Here is a 20,476-nt window from a genome sequence, read left to right as displayed (position 1 = left end):
TGAAACAGTATTGTGTGTGGAACTACAGCTGTAGTGTTGAGTGTGTGAAAGGTGCTGAGCTGGGATTAACTTGTGACAACAGTCTCGTATGAATGGGTCAAATGTGGCTGTTGAGCGTGTTCAGTGGAGCTTGTCATACATGGGTTTCCTGTATGACAGTGTTATAGGATGACTATTGTATCATAATGCCCTTTGCACTCTACAAAAGGCAGCATGGTCTCTGCTTTTAGCCTATGATTGTATTGCACCAGTGATTCCTATATCCAGTACTCTTTGTGTGAAGGAACTCTGAGTTCATTTTACACCACTGAGTTACACCAATGCACATTTTTACTTGCAACACTGTTAGTGATGTATAAATGTGTTGCTTTGAAACATCAAGTTTAAGAGGTGTTATGTAGAGGTTGACCGATATATCGACCAGCCAATATATCGGGCCAATATTTGCGTTTTTTACTTGTATCGGCATTGGCTGATATGTGCATGCGTTCACCGATCGATTAGCCCATTTCACTGAGCCAACACCAGGCAAGGCTCAGTGCAACATCTGCCATTCTCTGGTGAGCATGGGTGCTAGCACACACGTCATTATAAATAGGGTGGATTCGGGTAATGTGGGACACTTGGTAATGTGGGACACTTAAGGTTTGGCTGGTTTATTTCCTGCTTAAAGTAAATTTAGTCATCAAAACCTTTACTATTGGTCTACCATGGGTGTCATGTGACTGAAATTACATAAAATATTTTTAAATTTAGAAAAATATAACAAAGTCAAAATTGCAAAAAGTGTCCCACATTACCCGAATTCACTATAGCAGTTGTAAAAATGGCTGCAGTTTTGGTGAATTTAGGCTACAAAACCACTGACCTAGGTTTAGGGCTAAAAACATCCTGGTAAGGCTTTATTAAGACAGTTTGAACACTAGAGATAGACTTTTTTTTGCGTTTTTTACTTGTATCAGCATCGACCGATAAGTGCGCGCGTTCGCCGATCAATTAGCTCATTTCACTGAGCCAACAGCAGGCAAGGCTCGGTGCAACATCTGCCATTCTCGGGTGAGCAAAAAGAAAAACACATCAAATATGTGGACTCATCTGAGGCGCCACCACCTCGAGGCCTAGAACAACATAGACATTGTTTGCTATCCAACTGTTAATATGTTTTTTTCGTTTTGTTAATAAATTTTTCTTTTTGGTTCGAATCCGACCTGAGCTCCCTTTCCCGCATGTCTTCCCCTCTATCACCCCTTTCACTCTATCACTTTCAATAAAGCATAAAAATGCCAAAAAAAAAAGTTTCTTTTTTTGTTTAAATTGAGACTTGTGTAACATTTGTTATCATTGTGTCATTTTTATCATGTAAATGTAGGGAGAAAAGGCAACATCAGCTTCAAGAATCGGCCCCCAAAAAATTGGCAGCACATATCGTGGATCGGTTAAGACTGATGTCAAAATAATCAGTATCGGTCCACCACTAATGATGGAATAGTGGCATTAGAATTAGAGTCCAAATTTGGACTTTTATGGAAAAATTATTCTCTGGGTGGGACCCCCCTAGCCAGCTATTTTATCCTTTGTTGCATGCAGAGCTTCAGGGATTGGGGGATAAGGTGAGATCTAACCCTAACCCATAACCCGACAGTATGACAATAACATACACAACCTAGGATTCACTCTTAGTGGTTTCTGTGATATGAGAAATGCAGCAGCAGCAGGCAGTAATGCACTTCCAGTTGTCACATAACACTTGATGATAATTTAACTGAGGATTGTCAGTTCAGCAGGTGGACCGTAAGACCACCTCAGAATTAGGTCTGAGTGATCGGATCTCAATGCATTTATTGCATTCACACCTGTATTTACAGTAGAGCTGCGATTGGATCACTCAGGACACAGGAGTGCACAGAGCCTTAGAGGTGAGGTCTGTCCCAGCTGTCTCACATAATGATGTTCCTGCTTCTGTCTGTTCCTCCTCCTCTCACAGGGAGGTGGTACATCCGTGAGGGCTGGCTCAAGGTGGTTCCCCAAAAAGGTGCAGAAGCTACGCCCAAGATGTTCTTCCTGTTTTCTGACATGCTGCTGCAGACCAAGCGCTGCAGCCCACTGGAATTCAACAACAAAGAAAAGTTTGCCGGCCAGCACGCTTTCCCCCTGCAGGACTGCACTGTGGAGAAGGTGTTTGGCCACACCAGGAGCCAGGGAGGCCTGCTCAGTGTGAGTACTGTTACTATCATTGTTCTGGAAGTTTCTGGAATATTGTATTAGACAGACTGGATAACAAATTAAACAACTTTAACTAAAGAGGAAAAAAAGTAAATGAACTGATGACTGACAGGCAGCATTTGATTCTAGTGTTGAATTTGACTTGTCAAAGCAGTTTTATTCAATATATACTTCATCTTAGCATCAACTAAGCTTAAGAATATATTACACAGAATGAGGACAGTGTACTTTGACCTGCGTCTATTTCTATGTCAGTCACCGATAATTCTTTCAATGTACATGTGCCATACATATTGTAAATCTTACAATACTCATACTTAAGAATATAAGAAAAATCTTTTCTTATCAGTGATGTATTTCAGAAAAGCAGGTTTAACAAACTTTGAGTCTAACCCTGAACTCTGAGCTGAGTGTGACTTGACGCTATGTAGGGCTGCAACTAGCGATTATTTTCATTATCGATTAATCTGTCGGTTATTTAAACGATTAATCCATTAGTTGTTTGGTCAATAAAATGTATAAAAATATCAATCAGTGTTTCCCAAACCACAAGATGACGTCCTCAAATCTCTTATTTTGTCCACAAACCAAATAGATATTCAGTTTATGGAACAAAGAAACCATAAATATTCACATTGAAGAAGCTGAAATCAGAAAATTTTGACTTATTGTCTTTTCAAAAAACTGCTCAAACCAATCATTCCATTATCAAAATAGTTGACGATTAATTTAATAATCGTTTATTGTTCGATTAATCAAATCAAAAGAGGGCTGTTAAAAAATGTGAGAGAGCACATAAAAACAGTACCTTTAGTGAGTTACAAACCAGGATAAAATCCAACTAGGATGTAGATTCGGACAAACAGTAAACTTTCAATTAATAATATGTGCTGTGATTGTGATGAGCAAATGAAGCAGTGTTTCTGGATCCGTACGAGGAAGGAGACAGAAAAAATGAGAGTTTGTTAAAATAAAAAACAGCTAACAAACAGGTTCGACTCTAATCTCCTAGCATGGGGATATGTTAGTGCTGTTTCACAGTACAATTACCATCTGCCATAAAAATCTCTGTTTAACAATGATTATTATTAAATGGACTGCACTTGTATAGCGCTGTTCTTGTCATAGCAACCACTCAAAGCTCTTTTACACAGCAAGTCAGCATTCACACACACATTCATACACAGGTGACCAAGGCTACCCTACAAGGTGCCCCATTGCTAATTAACACATTCATATCAAGAGCAATTTGAGGGTTAAATATAAGGATTCTAAGACATGTACACTGCCACCAGCCTTCTGATCAGTGGGCAACCACTCTACCATCTGAGCCACAGCCACCCTCTTATTATTATTATTATTATTTATTTTTTTAATTCTTATTATTGTCAGTTCCAATGACACTTAAAGAAATAATAACAGAAGAGTTGTTTTTGTTGAACAAAAGGTTAAATATAATTGCATTTTTTTTATTGAAAATATGTGTTAAAAGTGTCCCATTTAATCATAAATGAATGCAACAAAATCTGTACACCTAACATTTGAACAAAAGAATGGGAGGAGCAGGACCTCTTTCAAACCTAATGATGCTTTTAAGTTGTCGAGGCTTCTCCACTGTGTAAGGGCTATTAGGAACTGGTTGGCAGAAAATTTCCTACAGCTGAATGGCAATAAAACTGAGGTTTTGGTTGTTGCTCGAGACACAGTCACCCCCACAATTGTTCAACCCCTTAGGCCTCTGTCTTCTGCTGTCTGCTGTAACCTCTGTAACTTAGGGGTGTTTTTTGATCAGTCCACTGAAACACTTATAGTGGAGCAGCTAAGTGATATAATCGTTCAGTTTATGATACAAGCATGAAAATTGGTATGAACACTCTCCAATGGTCTCTTGACAAGAAAATTGTCCGAGACATTTGAAATTTTAAGATGGCGGCCATTTTTCAAGACCTACAGAGACTTCTCATGCCAATTTGTATGCTTGTATCACCAAATAAACCATTATAACACTTAACTGCTCCACTTAGGTGTCGGCCATCTTGAAAAATGGCCGCCATCTTATAATTTCAATTGTCTCGGACAATTTTCTTGTTAAGTGACCCATGGAGGGGGTTCATGCCAATTTTAACGCTTGTATCATAAACTGAACGATTCTGCCAAAAATGAGCACTTAGTAAACAGTACATTGAGATCTGTAGTTTCAAAAGCTGAACTTGAGATGCTCATATATCTCATCTTATATTGATTTCTGTAACTCACTTTTCTCCTCACTAAGTATGTCCGCTCTTGACCGCCTTCAGTCAATTCAGAATACCGCCACGAGATTACTCAGTGGTTCAAACAAACGCTCCCACATCAGCCCTGTCCTGAAGTCTCTTCACTGGCTCCCTGTTGCATACAGGATTCAGTTTAAATCACCTTAAGACAGATAAGATATCTTTTTAGACAGGCATTTGGATGACCACCATTCATTGTGCTTATTATTTTACAATTTTTATGTTTCATTGTGTTTTAATTGTTTTAACTGTTTTAATTGTCTTATGTTCCCCTATCTTATTTCTTTCTTTTTATCTTCTGTAAAGCACTTTGTGATTTTATCTGTGAAAAGTGCTATATAAATAAACTTTACTTCTTTACTTCCTTACTTTAAAAAAAGTATCTTTAGAAAGGAATCAATGAGTTATTGCTGCATGTGTGTTGCAAGTTGACAAGCCTGACAGGCTCAGTGTCTGGACTGCAAGTGCATCAGATGCGTTTCACTGACACATCTTATGCAACCAATACGCTCCCATTTCGGCATCTGTGGCCCAGTTGGTAGAGTGGTCACGTGTGACCACGCCCTCTCAAAAGTCCACTCACTCTGCGTGTTTCGACTACAAGTTAGCCCCCAGAGGGATTTAGAGACTCTGGAGGTGACGTATGGTTTTCACCGCCGCTAACTGTGCACAACGTCAGCAGCTGAAAGCAGCATGGCTAATTATGCACAGAGTCTCCGCTGATCATAAACATAGTGATCGTGAATTAACGGCATCGCTAACTGTGCACAGAGTGTCTGGTGCTTGTTGTAAATAAACAGATCGCTCAGTGAACACCTCCTGTAGCAGCAGCACATACACACTGTACTGCTACAGAGCTAACTGTAGCTTACTGTAGCTAACTGCTGCTAACGGCGGCTCTTCTTAACAAACCGGCCTCCAGCTCGTTAGCGTCTCTTTAAGAAGAGTAAGAAGGAGTCGCTGAATTTGACTCCAGTTGCTTTCTTGAAAAATTGTCGCTAAGGGGGTCATTAAAGTCGCAAAATTTAGCAACAAAGTCGCTAAGTTGGGAACACTGCTTTGCCGGCTTTTACAAAAGGCGTGTGTTGTTTTACTTGGCAGCCATGAATCGAAGCACTTAATATCAATACTTGGCGGCCATGAATCGAAGCACTAAATATGGATACTTGGCGGCCATGAATCGATATAATACTGCCACGCAAAATATCACGATACTATGCTGTATCGATTTCCCCCCACCTCTACTAGTCATTGACTATCAACTCAGGATTTGTAATTTCCTGTGTAAAATTGGTAAAAGTTGAATATGCTCTGAGAGTTTGTTGGGCAGCAGGTGGGGAGACATCTGTTCAGTGATTTGAATACACACATGAGTGAGTCCTTAGCAGAGGCATTATTTAATTTCCTCTTTTGATGTATGCTGCTTTGATTTGTCTTACTTATGGCCTTGACGGTTGCTGTTGTAGAATCTGCCAAACAGAGGTTCCCTTAATGTTTCCCAGCCTCACTGAATGAAAATGTCATTTAGTTGTGCTTGTCAGAGCAGACCTGTGTTCTCGCTCCTCTCCTTCTCCCTAATCACTTCAAACCCTTGTTGAAGTAGCCCAAAAGTTGAACTTTTAATGCGACTCTCCTCTCAGTCTGATCCGTCTCCCAGGTCTCAGTACAGCTGCTGGCTGACAAATTGTGTCTAAATGATGTAGTTGCTGTCATGAAACATTCAAAGGAACGAGTCGCGCGTCATTGAGTGAGTAACGAAAGCGTTTATGCAGCGAGTGTTTAGTGCCAGTGCTGCATGGTATCAATATTCATTTGGGCAGATACGCTCTGGCTCAAAGAGCTCTTTATGTTGTGTTGCTAATGTGCTTCCCTGTGATGCACAGCAGCTATGTAGAGGTTTGATTACTCTACTGTCTGCTCACGCTGCTGTCTGTCCAAAACCTGTGCAGCATTTCATACTTTTTGACACTAAAGCTTGAGTCATACAGCACCAATAGTAAGGCTGAGACACACCAAACAGACATTTAACCAATTCAATATGATTAATATAACAATGTTTATTAAGAAAACATTACTGAGAAGTGTAGCAAATGTAAGAACCTGGAACCAGTAAATGTTTCATGTTTCCACTCTTGATGTGTTTTATAGCTGTTTGTCACAGTAAGTCATTATAAATCAATATTATATGTATATAATATATTTAACAGGAAGTCAAATATATTGTATTTTTCAACTCTACAAAGACAATATATTTTATGTTCAAATTGATACGCTTTTGTTAGATATACACTTTGAATTCTGAATTTGAGTTGTTTTTTTAATTTTAAATTTTTTTTAATACATTTAGTGTTCCAAATTTTCTGGAATCAGGGTTCAGTCCCAGCATATTCTCACATTTGAAGATAAAGATAAAGATAAAAGTATTTGCCAATAAAACTGTAATAATTACCAAATCATCAAAATTGTTGCCAATTATTATTTTTTTATCAACCAAATAATAAATGAACTACTTGTTTCTGCTCTGGTTTTGGAACAATTGGAATATAGTAAACTGGAATACTAAATACTAAATATGCACTAAAAAAATAAAAATAAAAAGATAATAGAACAATCCAATGTTGCCACCATAAATTAGTAAATAATAAGTTATAAATAAGTTATTTTGAATTGTTTTGTTTACTTAATGAAACATGGAAATCATATGGTGATATCAGCCTTGTGTGAATTAAATTATTAATAACTCATGAACATAGTCCTTTAAAATATTTTTAAAACAAGCCAATGTTCTATAATTAACAACTACTAAACCTTAGGTTGAATACAATTCATGCTGCAACTAAAGATCAATTTTGTTATCACTGAATCTGTTATTTTTGACATCCCATTTATCCAGAAGTCTAGATATTCAGTTATAAAGAGATGCATACAGTGCATTTCTGACAGATTTTTTCTGCTGGGCTTTAACCTATGCAAGTCATAAATAAAAAGTCATAACTAAAATACAGTTTAACATGTGACCAGACTTAATGTAAAAGCATTCATTACATTATACATTACATTACATTACATTACAGGTATTGTGATTTGATACGCAGCTCTCAAAATGATCAGTAAAAGCATAAAAATAGCTTGTTGATGCAAATGTGGTCTGTTTACCTGTCTAATCAGCCATTAGGATCCATTCAGTAAGGCCTAGAGAAAAAGGGATTTTATCCATAGTGTGTGGAAAATACACTGTTTAAAAATTTACAGGGTTCGTACGGGTGCTTGAAATCCTTGAAAATGCTTGAATTTAAATGTTGAATTTCATGGTTTGAAAAGTGCTTGGATTTTGAATTAAGTGCTTGTAAATGCTTGAAATTCTTACTGCATTTTAACAGCATTTTCAATGGAAAAAATGTATAAACTGAATAGCCTATAGCTATATCTGAAATGAAGACCACTCCGCCTGCGTCTCGCCTGCGTCTTCTTGTTTCTGAGATGTTTCTTGTTGCTCTACGCTGTACCTTCTTACTGAAGGGAGTTTTTGGGTAGTGTATAGTTCCACCAGCTGCCGGTTCACTCAAATGGCCCACACTCAATATAAGAAGACATATTCACTGGCTACAGTTTATTTCTAAATGTATACACTGCAATTATCCTGTTTATTTACAACAATTTTTGATTCCATATTTCTCAACATATCAATTACGACACTCATCTCAGTACTTCTTTTTCATTCCTACAGTGAATAAAACAATTGGTGAAAAAGCATTTATCTTCAAAGCGCCATCGGACTGGAAAAATCTTCCTTTAAACATACGATCATTGACATCTTTTCATAGCTTTAAATATGCCCTGTCTTCTTATACAGTCGGGGCGGCTGTGGCTCAGTTGATAGAGTTGGTTGGCCCCCAGCCGTTGGTGGTTCGATCCCTGACCGTCGCAGCCTACATGTCGAAGTATTCTTGAGCAAGATACTGAACCCCAAATTGCTCCCGATGCTGTTTTCATCGGTGTGTGAATGAATTCCCAATGGTGACAGGTGGGACCGTTTAGGGTAGCCGCTGCCACCAGTATGAATGTGTGTGTGAAAGGGTGAATGAGCGCAGTCTATAGTGTAAAGCGCTTTGAGTGGTCGATCCTACTCAATAAAATTTCTGAATGAATGAAAAATTAATGAATTTTGTGAGCTTCCTTTTGCTCCTAGCCCCTAGATTCCCATACCAGTATGTTTTATGAGATTAGCAAACTACTTTTAGTTGTTAAAAGTGTAATACCATTGCTGGTGGTATGGTTAAGTGAAATGACCCCTTTTAGTATCGAAGTACTCATCTAAAACATGCCAATTACAACTAGTGGTCGACCGATACGGGTTTTTTAAGGCCAATTCCGATTATTTTGACATCAGTCTTAACCGATCCCCGATATGTGCTGCTGATTCTTTTGGGCCGATTCTTGAAGCCGATGTTGCCTTTTCTCCCTCCATTTACATGATAAAAATGACACAATGATAACAAATGTTCCACAAGTCTCAATTTAAACAAAAAAAGAAACATTTATTAACAAAACAAACAAAACATATTAACAGTTGGATAGCAAACAATGTGTATGTTGTTCTAGACCTGGAGGTGGTGGTGCCTCAGATGATCCACATATTTGATTCAGTCAAATTGAACTTAACTGATATCAAACATGTATGGGCGACAACAATTGCAGCATTTTCTCAAACTTTCCTCAATTCTCAAACTTATCGGCCAATATCGGCCCAATATATCGGCCGGCCAATTTATCAGTCTACCTCTATTTACAACCGTTGAAAGGTACTGGAAAAGCTTGAAAATGGACCTTGAAAGTGCTCGAATTTGACCACTGAAAAAGTGCACGAAACCCTGTATTTAGTGAATTTGAATTTCCAGCGTGAGACCAAGACAAAAGGGTGAATTCAGGTAATCCTAGTTGTATGTTAAGCATGTGTGTTGGAGTGTGATGCTCTCAGCAGGCATGGTGACGTATCGTCATACCAGGCCTATGTGACTTCATTTCTTGACGGCAGTGTGAATTAAAAGCATCCTTCAAGAGACTAATGAAAAGCCTGCAGATGTGGAGATTAGTCAGAGCTGTATTATTGGTGTGTGTTTGTGTGTGTGTGTGTGTGTGTGTGTGTGTGTGTGTGTGTGTGTGTTAGGAGCTGGGGAGTGTAGTGACGGCTGCCTGCTGTAACAGAATCTCTCAGTTGCTGGATCAGATTAGGCTGCAGATCCATCTCTTCCGGCCCTCCAGTAAATACATCTTCCTCAAGCCTGTCGCCGCTCTCCGCCAGCCCACTGCACGTTATCTAATGGCAGAAATGGCATTTCATTAGCCTCTTATCCCACCGAGGCCCAAATGCATACTCAATAGCATTACACGTAATTTCTCATAAGGACACATTATTGATCCCGGGCCCCTACCTGAGCTCAAGGAAAAGGGCTGTCAGCACTCCAGGGCCCTTCTCATCCAGGGCCATGAAGAATTAAAGCCAAATTAAATTTGACAGCTGTAAATGCCATGGCAATCTATATGCAAAGTTTGGAAGGAAAAAAATAGCTTTTATTAAAATTTCCGGTGTTTTTTTTTTTTTTCTTTCTTGGTCACACATGTTTGGAGAGAGCTAGCTTTTATTTGCGGCTCGCCTCGCGTGTTTCTCTTCATCTCCTGTCTTCTCCTCTCCCTCCATCTGTCGACCTTCCTCATTCTCTCCTCTCTGTGTCTGCAGTCTTCCTCCTACTAATATCCCCTTGCTGCTTGAATATTTTCCCACATCCCTGACAGATTCTCTTTGATGTATAAATAATCAAGCTAAATTATGTGCGGCGATGAGGCTGCGTGCTCTGCCGTTCTTATTATACAAAGTAATTTCTACCTAAGAGGGTCAGATTTCCTGACAAATCCCTAATTACCACATTGCAATAGAAGTGGAATCTATTTGTGCATAAATCAACCACCGTCCCCCAAGTGGCGAGTGCCTAATATCATGTGGCACTCAATTCGGCCCCACTCACTGAACTCTGTAATTAGATAATACTTTTGATGATGGTACATTTGAAATCTTAATCTATTTAATGTATAATGAGAGACACTCCCCTCCCCCTGTGTAAAAACATCATTTTGTTCGATGAGATATACACTCCTCTGTACCAGGGTAAAGTTCTGTCAAAACACATGCGGAAATAATCAATATGTCACTTCTCAACTAGCTAGCTTTCTGTGTAGAGGCTGCAGCCGCAGGTAAATGTGAAAGGTCATTTAATATGGTGGAGGCCTAATTTTGATCCCCTGTAATAGCTTTCCCAGTGTAATTATGCTGCTCTAAAAGCCCTTTTTGTTTGGGCTCAGACAACTGCTTTTGGTTTGTTTGACGAGTACAATCTGAGGCTGGCTTTACCAATGTGAATAAGAGAGTTGATAATTACTGTTGACTCAAAGGAAGAGGACCCTGTCACTCTGTGAACCTGATCAGAGTCCAGAGGACACGTCTCTGTGCAGCTGCCCACACGACCGAATGTAGAGTTCCCTGTAAATGTGAAGCAGAATAGACTTTACTTGATTTCTATGTTTTCTTTACCCCGATATTTCAGTATTTTAAAGGCGATGAATGCCAATGTAGAGCAGTGCTGGGTTCAGCTGACGGAAAGGTTTTTCCTTGCTTTGGCCTGCCCTCTACTGTTTTTACAATGTTACTGCAGTTTCAGTCCTGCTATAAGAGGCGTGTGATGACTAACAGATGGTGAGACTATTAAAATAGCTACTAAATCTACAGTTTTTATGTTTCCCATGCCTCTTGGAAAACCAACAAGGCTATGCATCTTTTAAATTCTGGTGGTGAATTTAAAAGTTCACCACCAGAATTTAGGCAAAGTTCAAATCCCTCTTTCAAAGAGAAAACCAGTCCTTATGACAGTTTAAATCAGTATTGATGCTGATACCATATCTGGCTGATGAAGTCAGTTTCAGACTTTGAGGGTTGTGAGTCACTTTTGTAGAGCACCTCTTGGTCTGTTTGTCAGCAGGGTAACGAAAAAACTACTAGCCTGATATTCATGAAACTTGGTGAAAGAGTGTAGCGTGAGCCAAGGCAAAGCCCATTACATTTTCAGGGTTCCTACGGGTGCTTCAAATCCTTGAAAATGCTTGAATTTAAATTTTCAAGGTTTAAAATGTGCTTGGATTTTGGATAAAATGCTTGTAATTCTTACTTGCAATCTGCAATCTTGCAATCTGACTATATCTGATTGCAATCTGACTATATCCATCTATAGACTATAGATAATCACATGTTTAATGTAAAAATAGTGAGTAGCCTATCTGAAATGAAGACCGTTCCTCCTAAAAGTGTAATACCATCGCTGTTGGTATGGTTAAGTGATATCTCCCCCTTTTATTATGTAAGTGCTCATCTAAAACATGCAATTTACAACAGGTGTAAGATACTGGAAAATCTTGAAAATTTACCTTGAAAGTCCTTGAAATATGCTTGAATTTGACCACTGCTAAAGTGTACGAACCCTGATTTTGGAGCGGATCACAGCGATGCGTGAGTGCGTGCGTGCGTGCGTGCGTGTGGGGTAGACAGTGCATGTATTATGGTCAATTATTGTCCATTAATTCTTAGTTGCTTTGGACAATTATTGTTATTATTATTATTTAAAATTAAAAATATTAAGTGGCTTAGCTAATTTTGTACATTGGTTCACAAACTTGGTAGATTTCTCAAAAAAATGACAGTGAACTCAGATGCTTCCATTGCTGGTGGTAGTAATAATAATAATAATAATAATAATAATAATTATTATTATTATTATTATTATTATTATAACTATTGTTATTATTATTATTTAAAATTGAAAATATTAAGTGGCTTAGCTAATTTTGTACAGTGGTTCACAAACTTGGTAGATTTCTCAAAAAAATGACAGTGAACTCAGATGCTTCCATTGCTGGTGGTAGTAATAATAATAATAATAATTATTATTATTATTATTATTATTATTATTATTATTATAACTATTGTTATTATTATTATTTAAAATTGAAAATATTAAGTGGCTTAGCTAATTTTGTACAGTGGTTCACAAACTTGGTAGATTTCTCAAAAAATTGACAGTGAACTCAAATGCTTCCACTGCTGGTGGTAGTAGTAATAATAATAATAATTATTAGTATTATTATTATAACTATTGTTATTATTATTGTCATTATTATGAATATAACACTATCACTTATCCTATTGTATAGTATCTGTGTGTTTCATATCCCATACTTGAGTAAAATTTAGTATGTTACAAAAGGATTTAGTATGATATATGATATAATGATATAGTTCTACAACATCTGCTAAGAAATATTTTATTCCAACTTTATGGCTGACTGTGTATTCATGTATATAGATACTTTGTAAGTGCAGCTGCAGTATGCACTAAAGTAAAAAGAAGTATTCAATTTGGAATGCAGCTTGTACCTTTCACAACAACTATTGTTGTTATTTCTGACACATCAGTTAATTCACATGGAAATGAATGCTTCTCTATACTGTGTGTTACTACCGTCAGAAACAAGTTCAACTTCTGTACTTCCCTGGATGTTGTCTTTATAGTTCTTATTTTGTTTGTCAAAGAAGTCAGTATTTTGCTAAATCAAACAGATCAGTTGATCAGTATTATGTGACGGTATGAAGAGAATTATGGCGTTGAAGCCTGAGAAATTCTATTGATCACATGAGCAAAAGTCATTATTTTATTGATTGACTTGTTTTTATCATCATTCAAAAATGACAAAAAGCAAAGATGCCATGTTGATGGACTCATAGAGATGGGTTTGAATCTTTAAATTGACATGCAGATTATTGGCACATACTATTTACATTTTATCTGGAAAGAGCTCAACAGAGCCATAACAGTAATCCAAATATTCCTCATCACCCCTTCTACACATGAGTACTGCCACCAGACATCCTAACGACCCTCCTCTACCTCCTCTTCCCCCAGTTATCCTTCCCTAAAGCCAAACTCCTGCTGATGTCCTGCAACCAGGAGGATCTCAATGACTGGTACCAAAGCCTGAGCTCTGCCATCAGGTATGTACCTGCTTTACACACACAGTAAAATCAGCATACCCAAATTAACACTGTAAGAGTTTACTTTTAAGTGTCTATATGGATACACACCTCAGTGTGTTAATTTAACACTTTTTCAAGTGTTGGTACCTTTAAGTTAGTGTAAATTTGACTCTTTTTGGTCTTAAATTTTCTCTCTTAACCCATTTAGGCCTAAACGCCTGTAAAAAATGCCTGTAAAACCTCTGGGTGATTTTGAAAGAACCCCCTAAAACCTGAAGTTTTACTGGAAATTCAACAGAAGATTTTTCAGCCTCTGTAGCAGATAGAAATGAAATTCAAAAAGTATTTGAGAGCTCATACCCGTGGCTTTCAGGAGAAGTTGAGTTATTTGTCCAAACCTTCAATAAAGTTTTTAAAAAATCAACAAACTCAGCAAATGTTACATTTGACTGAATAAAACTCCTACTACTATAATATATATACTAATATAATACTAATACATGCCCATTAGCAAGATGCAAACATGATATGATCATTGGAAGAAACAGACATAGTTCTCATTAGCCTACTGTAATAAAATATATATATATATAGGGTGTACCCCGCCTCTCGCCCAATGACAGCTGGGATAGGCTCCAGCCCCCTGCGACCCGATTGCGGATAAGCGGTTAATGGTAATGAATGGATATATATATAATAATACATTTTATATATTGCACTTTTCAGGCTACTCAACGACGCATAAAGTAATATAAGACAAACAGTCTTGATTTCTTATATCATCATCACAATCAATTAGTATTATAATTGTTATTATCTCCAGATGGCCACAAATCTGTCTGTTCTTCGGTGAAAATATGTCGTCTAAAAACATATTCCTCATCCATAAATCCTGGTTGATTGATTCCGAGGGTTCAAAGTCCGGATCAGCAATAAAATCATCGCCGCTGTTTTCATCAAGATCGCTTCCGTCACTTACTTCTGAGCTCCCTCTGCTATAGTTGTCTTCCTCCATGATTAATTAATGGTAGAAATGCGATGATGCTTTCCCTCCTTAAATGGGTTAACTTGTCATTTAGGGAAGCGACATTATAGTGTCTCCCTCTCAAATTATAAATATAAATAAATTATAACTCCCTCTCAAAATAATAGTGATATTTCGGTGTGACCCAGTAAAAAGACATTGTGCTGTTTTGGCACGGTAACATGAGCAGCCTGTCCAAAACCGCAATTTCACAGTGTGTGTTTGTTACTGACAAAAAATATAAATTATACTTCACCAAGAGTTGTGTTATTTTTGCAACAAAAAAAGTAGAAATTACTTTTGACGAAGGGCTAGCTAGCGTTTGCACAACTTTAGCACACTAGCTAGCAACTCCGAACCATAGCATCATCTTATCACATTCCATGTTAACACTTGAGGTGTGAAATACAGGATCAGAGTTTAGAGTAAGAAGTTCGGAGTTAATATTTAAACATTTACACTTACAGATTTGATTTAGTGACACTTATAATGGCTTAACTCTATCCAGAGTATAATTAACTCTGCTAGTGTATATCTAGTTTAACACCAAGAATTCAACTCTTTTCAATTTGCTGTGCGCGCGCGCACACACACACACACACACACACACACACACACACACACACACACAGAGTCTTTAAGGAGTCAGAAAAAAAGTTTCAAACCTCAATTAATATGCTGTACAATAAAGTTAGTTATGTCGTAAAGAGGCCATATTATTATGCTCATTTTCAGGTTCATACATGTATTTTAGGTTTTTTGCAGAACAGGTTTACACTACAGGCCAAAAGTTTGAAAGCAAGGCTGATACAGGCCAAATATTGGGAAGCAACTTAAATGTTCTGTTCACAATGGTTTTCTTAAAACCAGCCTGGATTCTTTGGATTTCTGGATGTGTTTACTGCATGATCAGACTTTACTTTCACTGAATTTAACCATTTTCCTCACTTTATCTTTAGGTATACATTGATGTTAGCAAACCATTGCTGAATAAATGTTAACAAAAGAAAAGAAGGGCTTAGTTTTATGGTTGAGAAGATTTGTAAGAGTCACAACTTCAGTGTAAAAGTAAAACATAAATAACAGTTTGAATTATTCACTTTAGCTCTTTGGCTTTTGAGAGTTTGGATACAAAAATCCCAATAAATCTCAACTGTGTTCATATCTCTGACAAACGACCACAGAAAATGCTAGAAAGAAGCAGCTGAGTAAAGAAACAAGAGTACAGATTTGTACATTAAGGAAAGAAGGATACACTGAAAGAGAAATTGCAAAATGCCTAATGGTGTCCAACAAAGGAGTTCAGACTAGAAGAAACTGGCACTTATGATTATAGAAAATGGTGTGGCAGAAAGAGGTTTACTGAAAAAGCAGAGGATAAACATATCATTGTCACCAGTAAGAGAGATTGGCGAAGAGACAGCACCACAAATAAGGGAAGAAATCACCATGACAAGGTCAAAACCCATATCTCTGACAACTGTGAAGAGACTGGTCTGAAGACACACATTCATACTGGTGGCAGAGGTTACCCTAAACGGTGCCACCTGCCACCATTGGGAATTCATTCACACACCGATGGACGCAGCATCGGGAGCAATTTGGGGTTCAGTATCTTGCTCAAGGATACTTTGACATGTAGGCTGCCATGGTCAGGGATCGAACCACCAACCCTCCAATCGGTGGGCAACCCGCTCTACCAACTGAGCCGCAGCTGCCCAATAATCATTTTTTTGTTGTTGCAAAGTATACCAATGATCTTTTTTTGGACAAATTTGATCTTGCTTCCAAACTTTTGACCTGTAGTGTACATGCCGTCTGTCGGAATATACCTGCATTCACCCTCTATCTGACAGCTGTTTTAGTGCCTGCCTCTTCGGGCCCCCCTCCGGAAAATGCCCAGCGTTAGCGTTTTTGGGTCTTCTGCAACTGTGCACCTTCATTGCAGTGGGGGGGTCAAAGATTGACTGGCTTTATAATCAAAAATCCCCCTCTTTACAATATGGGACCTTTTAATAGACTGTGGACAGTGGGCTCAGTATGCAGTGTGTGGACAGTAAGTAAAGAATGAGTCTCAGTAAAACTTTGACACATGCTGGTACTGTACCTCAGGCCTGCCTGTCTCTCAGACAGCCTCTCATCATTGATCAGCCAGACCTCAGTAACTCCACTCCCAGCCCGCCTGGCCCCGGCTCCCTGGAGAAGGGTCTGGGTCAGCCCCGCAATGTGGAGGGGCCAGCTATGCCGAAGGCCCCGACCCCGGCGTGCCCGGCCAGGCTAATTAGTTTATCACTTTGTCAGAGAGGAGAGAGAGGAGGCTGTCAAAGAGCTCAGACCACCCAGCAGATGGGGGGCCGAAGCTGCAGGCTGACGGCTCTAAACTCCAGGGAGTGTAATTAGCTGTGGTGGAGGACTGAGGAGAGGACAGGCTGAGAGGACCAGGGGTCAGCAGCACTTACACCACTGGGGAGGAGAGCAAGGCTGAGGGGTGTGTGTGTGTGTCTACACATAGCTAAATTATTGATTTAACAAAGACTACACACTGCCTCGACTGACATGTCTGAATCTATCGAATGTTGCCCTCTGATTATAAAAAATATATTGTTTTCTGTGGCGAAGTCATATCAGATTGGTAGCCATTGTATCCAGGCAAAATGCCCACTTTACACACACACACACATACACACTCATGTTTACATTACTACCAGTGAACTTCTGTCTGTGACTGCAGAGGTGACTTCAAGAAAGTTTCTACTCTTCAACTCCTGATTGTAGTTTTTTCTGTGCAATGGTTTCCTTTTGTTAAAAAAATCTTATTGATACCTACACACACACACAGACACACACACACACATACACACACACACACACAGAGACAAAAGTCCTAGCCAAGGGATTTAATTAGTGTGTAGATCAATGCTTGGTGACAGTAAGTGAACGGTGAGGTAGGCTGAGGGCTGACCACCGGGGATGTAGTGAAGGCTAAAGACAGTTTAACTCTTACTTGCCTTTTCATCTGCAGAACTCTGACCCTCTCTACCTTCTCAGGCTGATAACATACATTTATAATATATGCAGTGTAGGACTGGATATTATTTCTATATTAACATTTTAACTCTCAGTGGAAACGTGTTGTCATATGAAATAATGTTGTATTAAAGCCAGTAGTAGTTTATTAGGTAAGATACCCTAAGATAGTAGAATTGGGTCATTGTGTGCAAAACTCCATCATCCCATCGACCACTCTAAACATCACCATTTGTTGACTCAACTGTCGGGGGGGGGGGGGGGGGGGGGGGGGTTGCTTTTCCACAGGCGAGAGAACCTTATGTCACTGTCTATATCACTGTATACATCTGTATATGTCTCGCTTTCTCAGACACACTAGCACCAACTTCAAGAATAATAAGAACAATGGCAGTCTGTGTCATCTCTATATCACAAATGTTGCTCTTGTCTTCATTGGCATGCAAACACGACGTGTCTTGTTTACTGTAGACAGCAATAACGTTCTTATTTACACTGAACATAAGATGTTAATAATAGACTGTGTTGTAAGCTAACGCTAGCCTGCTAGGTCGAACTAGCTACCAGGCACAGACTGGTATCGATCACATTGCAGTTAAACAAATAAAATAAAATTAAAGATACACGTTTTAGTTGGTCTTGTTGGCCACGATAATCCCGCCCCCAGGCCCTGACATAAGTGGTTCATGGTTGAAGACCAGCAAAGAGTTGGTGCTGCTCTGGAACCAGTTTTCCGGCCTTCGAACTGCCATGGTCATAAAGGGGTATATATACACCTTACAATTCACCATGCCAAAAAAATGTTTTAAATCCCATAATAATCTTTAAGCATAGAAAGTGGTCTGAGAGAAAACTTGACTTCTGCACCTCCACTTGGCTCTGGTTTCAGGCGTTACAAAATCTTGCCTGTGACAGGAGACTTTAAACAATCACAGGTAATTTCAGAGAAAGGGTGATCATATTGGCTGTTCTGCAAATTATGCAGAACATGAAAGCCTGGTATGGCTATTTGAGTATTTGCAACTCAGTGAGTCATCTCATTGGGCTTTAAGTTTTAGGTTTAAGTATTCTGATGGTATACGTAACTGTTCAGTCCTCAGGACACAGGTGGAAATTTTTCAGATTTCTTCAATCCAACACACAGTATAGCAGCTTCATCCAGCAATTTGTAATGGTTTATCATGGCACTGAGAATCAGTTTACGTTATAGGCCATTTTGTATAGATTTGCCATATTGTAATGAATACAATCACATTGGAAAATGCTTTCATGACATGATTATATCTATGTTAACCAATATCACAATGTCAGACTAAGACTATAGATGTGGGGAGTGTCAACTCGGAGAATAGACCAAAATAGGCAAATATTGTAAACATATACACTTGTTTAAAAAGCTGAAAGTTTTTAAAGTTGTGTATTCACATCATCATAGCATAACCATATAGTATGTTTATTAGAATGAGTGCAGCAAATATGTAGATAGAGAAGTAGGAGTAGTAAAACAGATTCCCAAAAAGTTGTTTTGTAAATATACACTCTCAGTTCTGAATTCAACTCACAACTTTTTGCGAAACATGGATGTAGTTGTAGAAAGTGGACTGTCAATAGAAAAGTGCCAAAGATACTGTATATTTGAGGTCATTTTGAAACCATGTGTCCATAACATGGTGTGTCCATCAGAGAGTACTGACAAGTTTAATTTTACGGTAAACTTCTATCGCTGTTTTTTTTTTTTTTTTTAAACAAATGCCATTTTGAGCAAAGGGTATATCTCTGTGTAGTTGCGTAATTGTACACAACAAGGTGATAAACTGATAACCGTGTGTGTGTGTGTGTGTGTGTGTGTGTGTGTAATGTCTTTACAGGAAGCTGCAGTCGAAGCAGACAGTGGTCCATCAAAGGGACGAGTTGTGCCGGAGACCCCTCCGATCAGCTGCTGACAGCCACAACACACCAAGTGGCAGCAGGAAGAGAATCATGGTGTGTTACGCAGTGACTCCCTCAACATGCATGTACTTAAGTTTAACTTTCTGAGTCCCCTCATTAGGTATATAAAGTAGGAAAAGCATCTAGTAAGCATACAAAATGATTCAATGTTCAACTAGGGATGTCACGATTGCCCGTTTTCACGATTAATCGCGGTATTAAACGTTACGATTAGTTAATTGTAACGTTTCCTAAATACCGACAATTTCCGGAAAATATTATGCTGGAACCATGTTGGTACATCAGCGCAATTCGCCCGGAACAAAAATAAAGTTACACAACAACCGCGTGTCACCACTTGTGTTGCTTTGTTTTGGGTCGGTGCAGCTGCAGACGGAGGTGACAGGAGGTAAAGCATGGAAGGGGAAGAGCTATTCCCTCTGAAAAAACGTGTCAAATCATCCGTGTGGGAATGGAGCTTTGATTTAAAAAAAAAAAAAAAAAAAAAAAAAAAAAGGTACTCCTGTTGTTATACATTATTTACGTTCACTTAAATAAATGCTTTCAATAAAACTACTTGTACCATATCATATTTGGCTTTTCCTTTGACTAAACATTTGCTCTCAATTTGCGAGAAAAAATATCTGGATATATATCGTATATCGATATTTAGCCTAAATATATTGGGATATGACTTTTGGTTCATATCGCCCAGCCTTACTCTGTAAGTTGATGGTTGGTACAACTGATAAAGCTGCACAAAAACTATTTTTATATTAACAGTTGATTAAATGACTATGTGCAATGTAACAGATATGTCGGCTTGTTGCATAAAGATGCCAGTTTGTATGAAAGTCAAAAGGGAAATGACCTTACTTCTCAGTTGATTTACTACCTCAGTAAACATTCTCATAATGAGTTTGT

General features: G+C 38.5%; 1 protein-coding gene across 2 annotated transcripts in view; it reads left to right on the top strand.

The window, feature by feature from the left end:
• The window catches only part of arhgef39 (Rho guanine nucleotide exchange factor (GEF) 39), an 82,116-nt gene that overhangs the window by 55,906 nt on the left and 5,734 nt on the right, over positions 1 to 20,476 (top strand). For both annotated transcript variants that reach the window (XM_059326303.1, XM_059326304.1), the window contains 3 exons: positions 1,985 to 2,214; positions 13,502 to 13,590; positions 19,492 to 19,606. In XM_059326303.1, the coding sequence (XP_059182286.1) occupies positions 1,985 to 2,214; positions 13,502 to 13,590; positions 19,492 to 19,606 (434 nt within the window). The remainder of the gene's footprint in view (positions 1 to 1,984; positions 2,215 to 13,501; positions 13,591 to 19,491; positions 19,607 to 20,476) is intronic.

The sequence above is a fragment of the Centropristis striata genome, chromosome 22, assembly GCF_030273125.1.
Source record: "Centropristis striata isolate RG_2023a ecotype Rhode Island chromosome 22, C.striata_1.0, whole genome shotgun sequence".
Classification (NCBI taxonomy): domain Eukaryota; kingdom Metazoa; phylum Chordata; class Actinopteri; order Perciformes; family Serranidae; genus Centropristis; species Centropristis striata.
The sequence above is the reverse complement of the archived record's forward strand: the minus strand, read 5'-3'. Positions and strand labels throughout refer to the sequence as shown.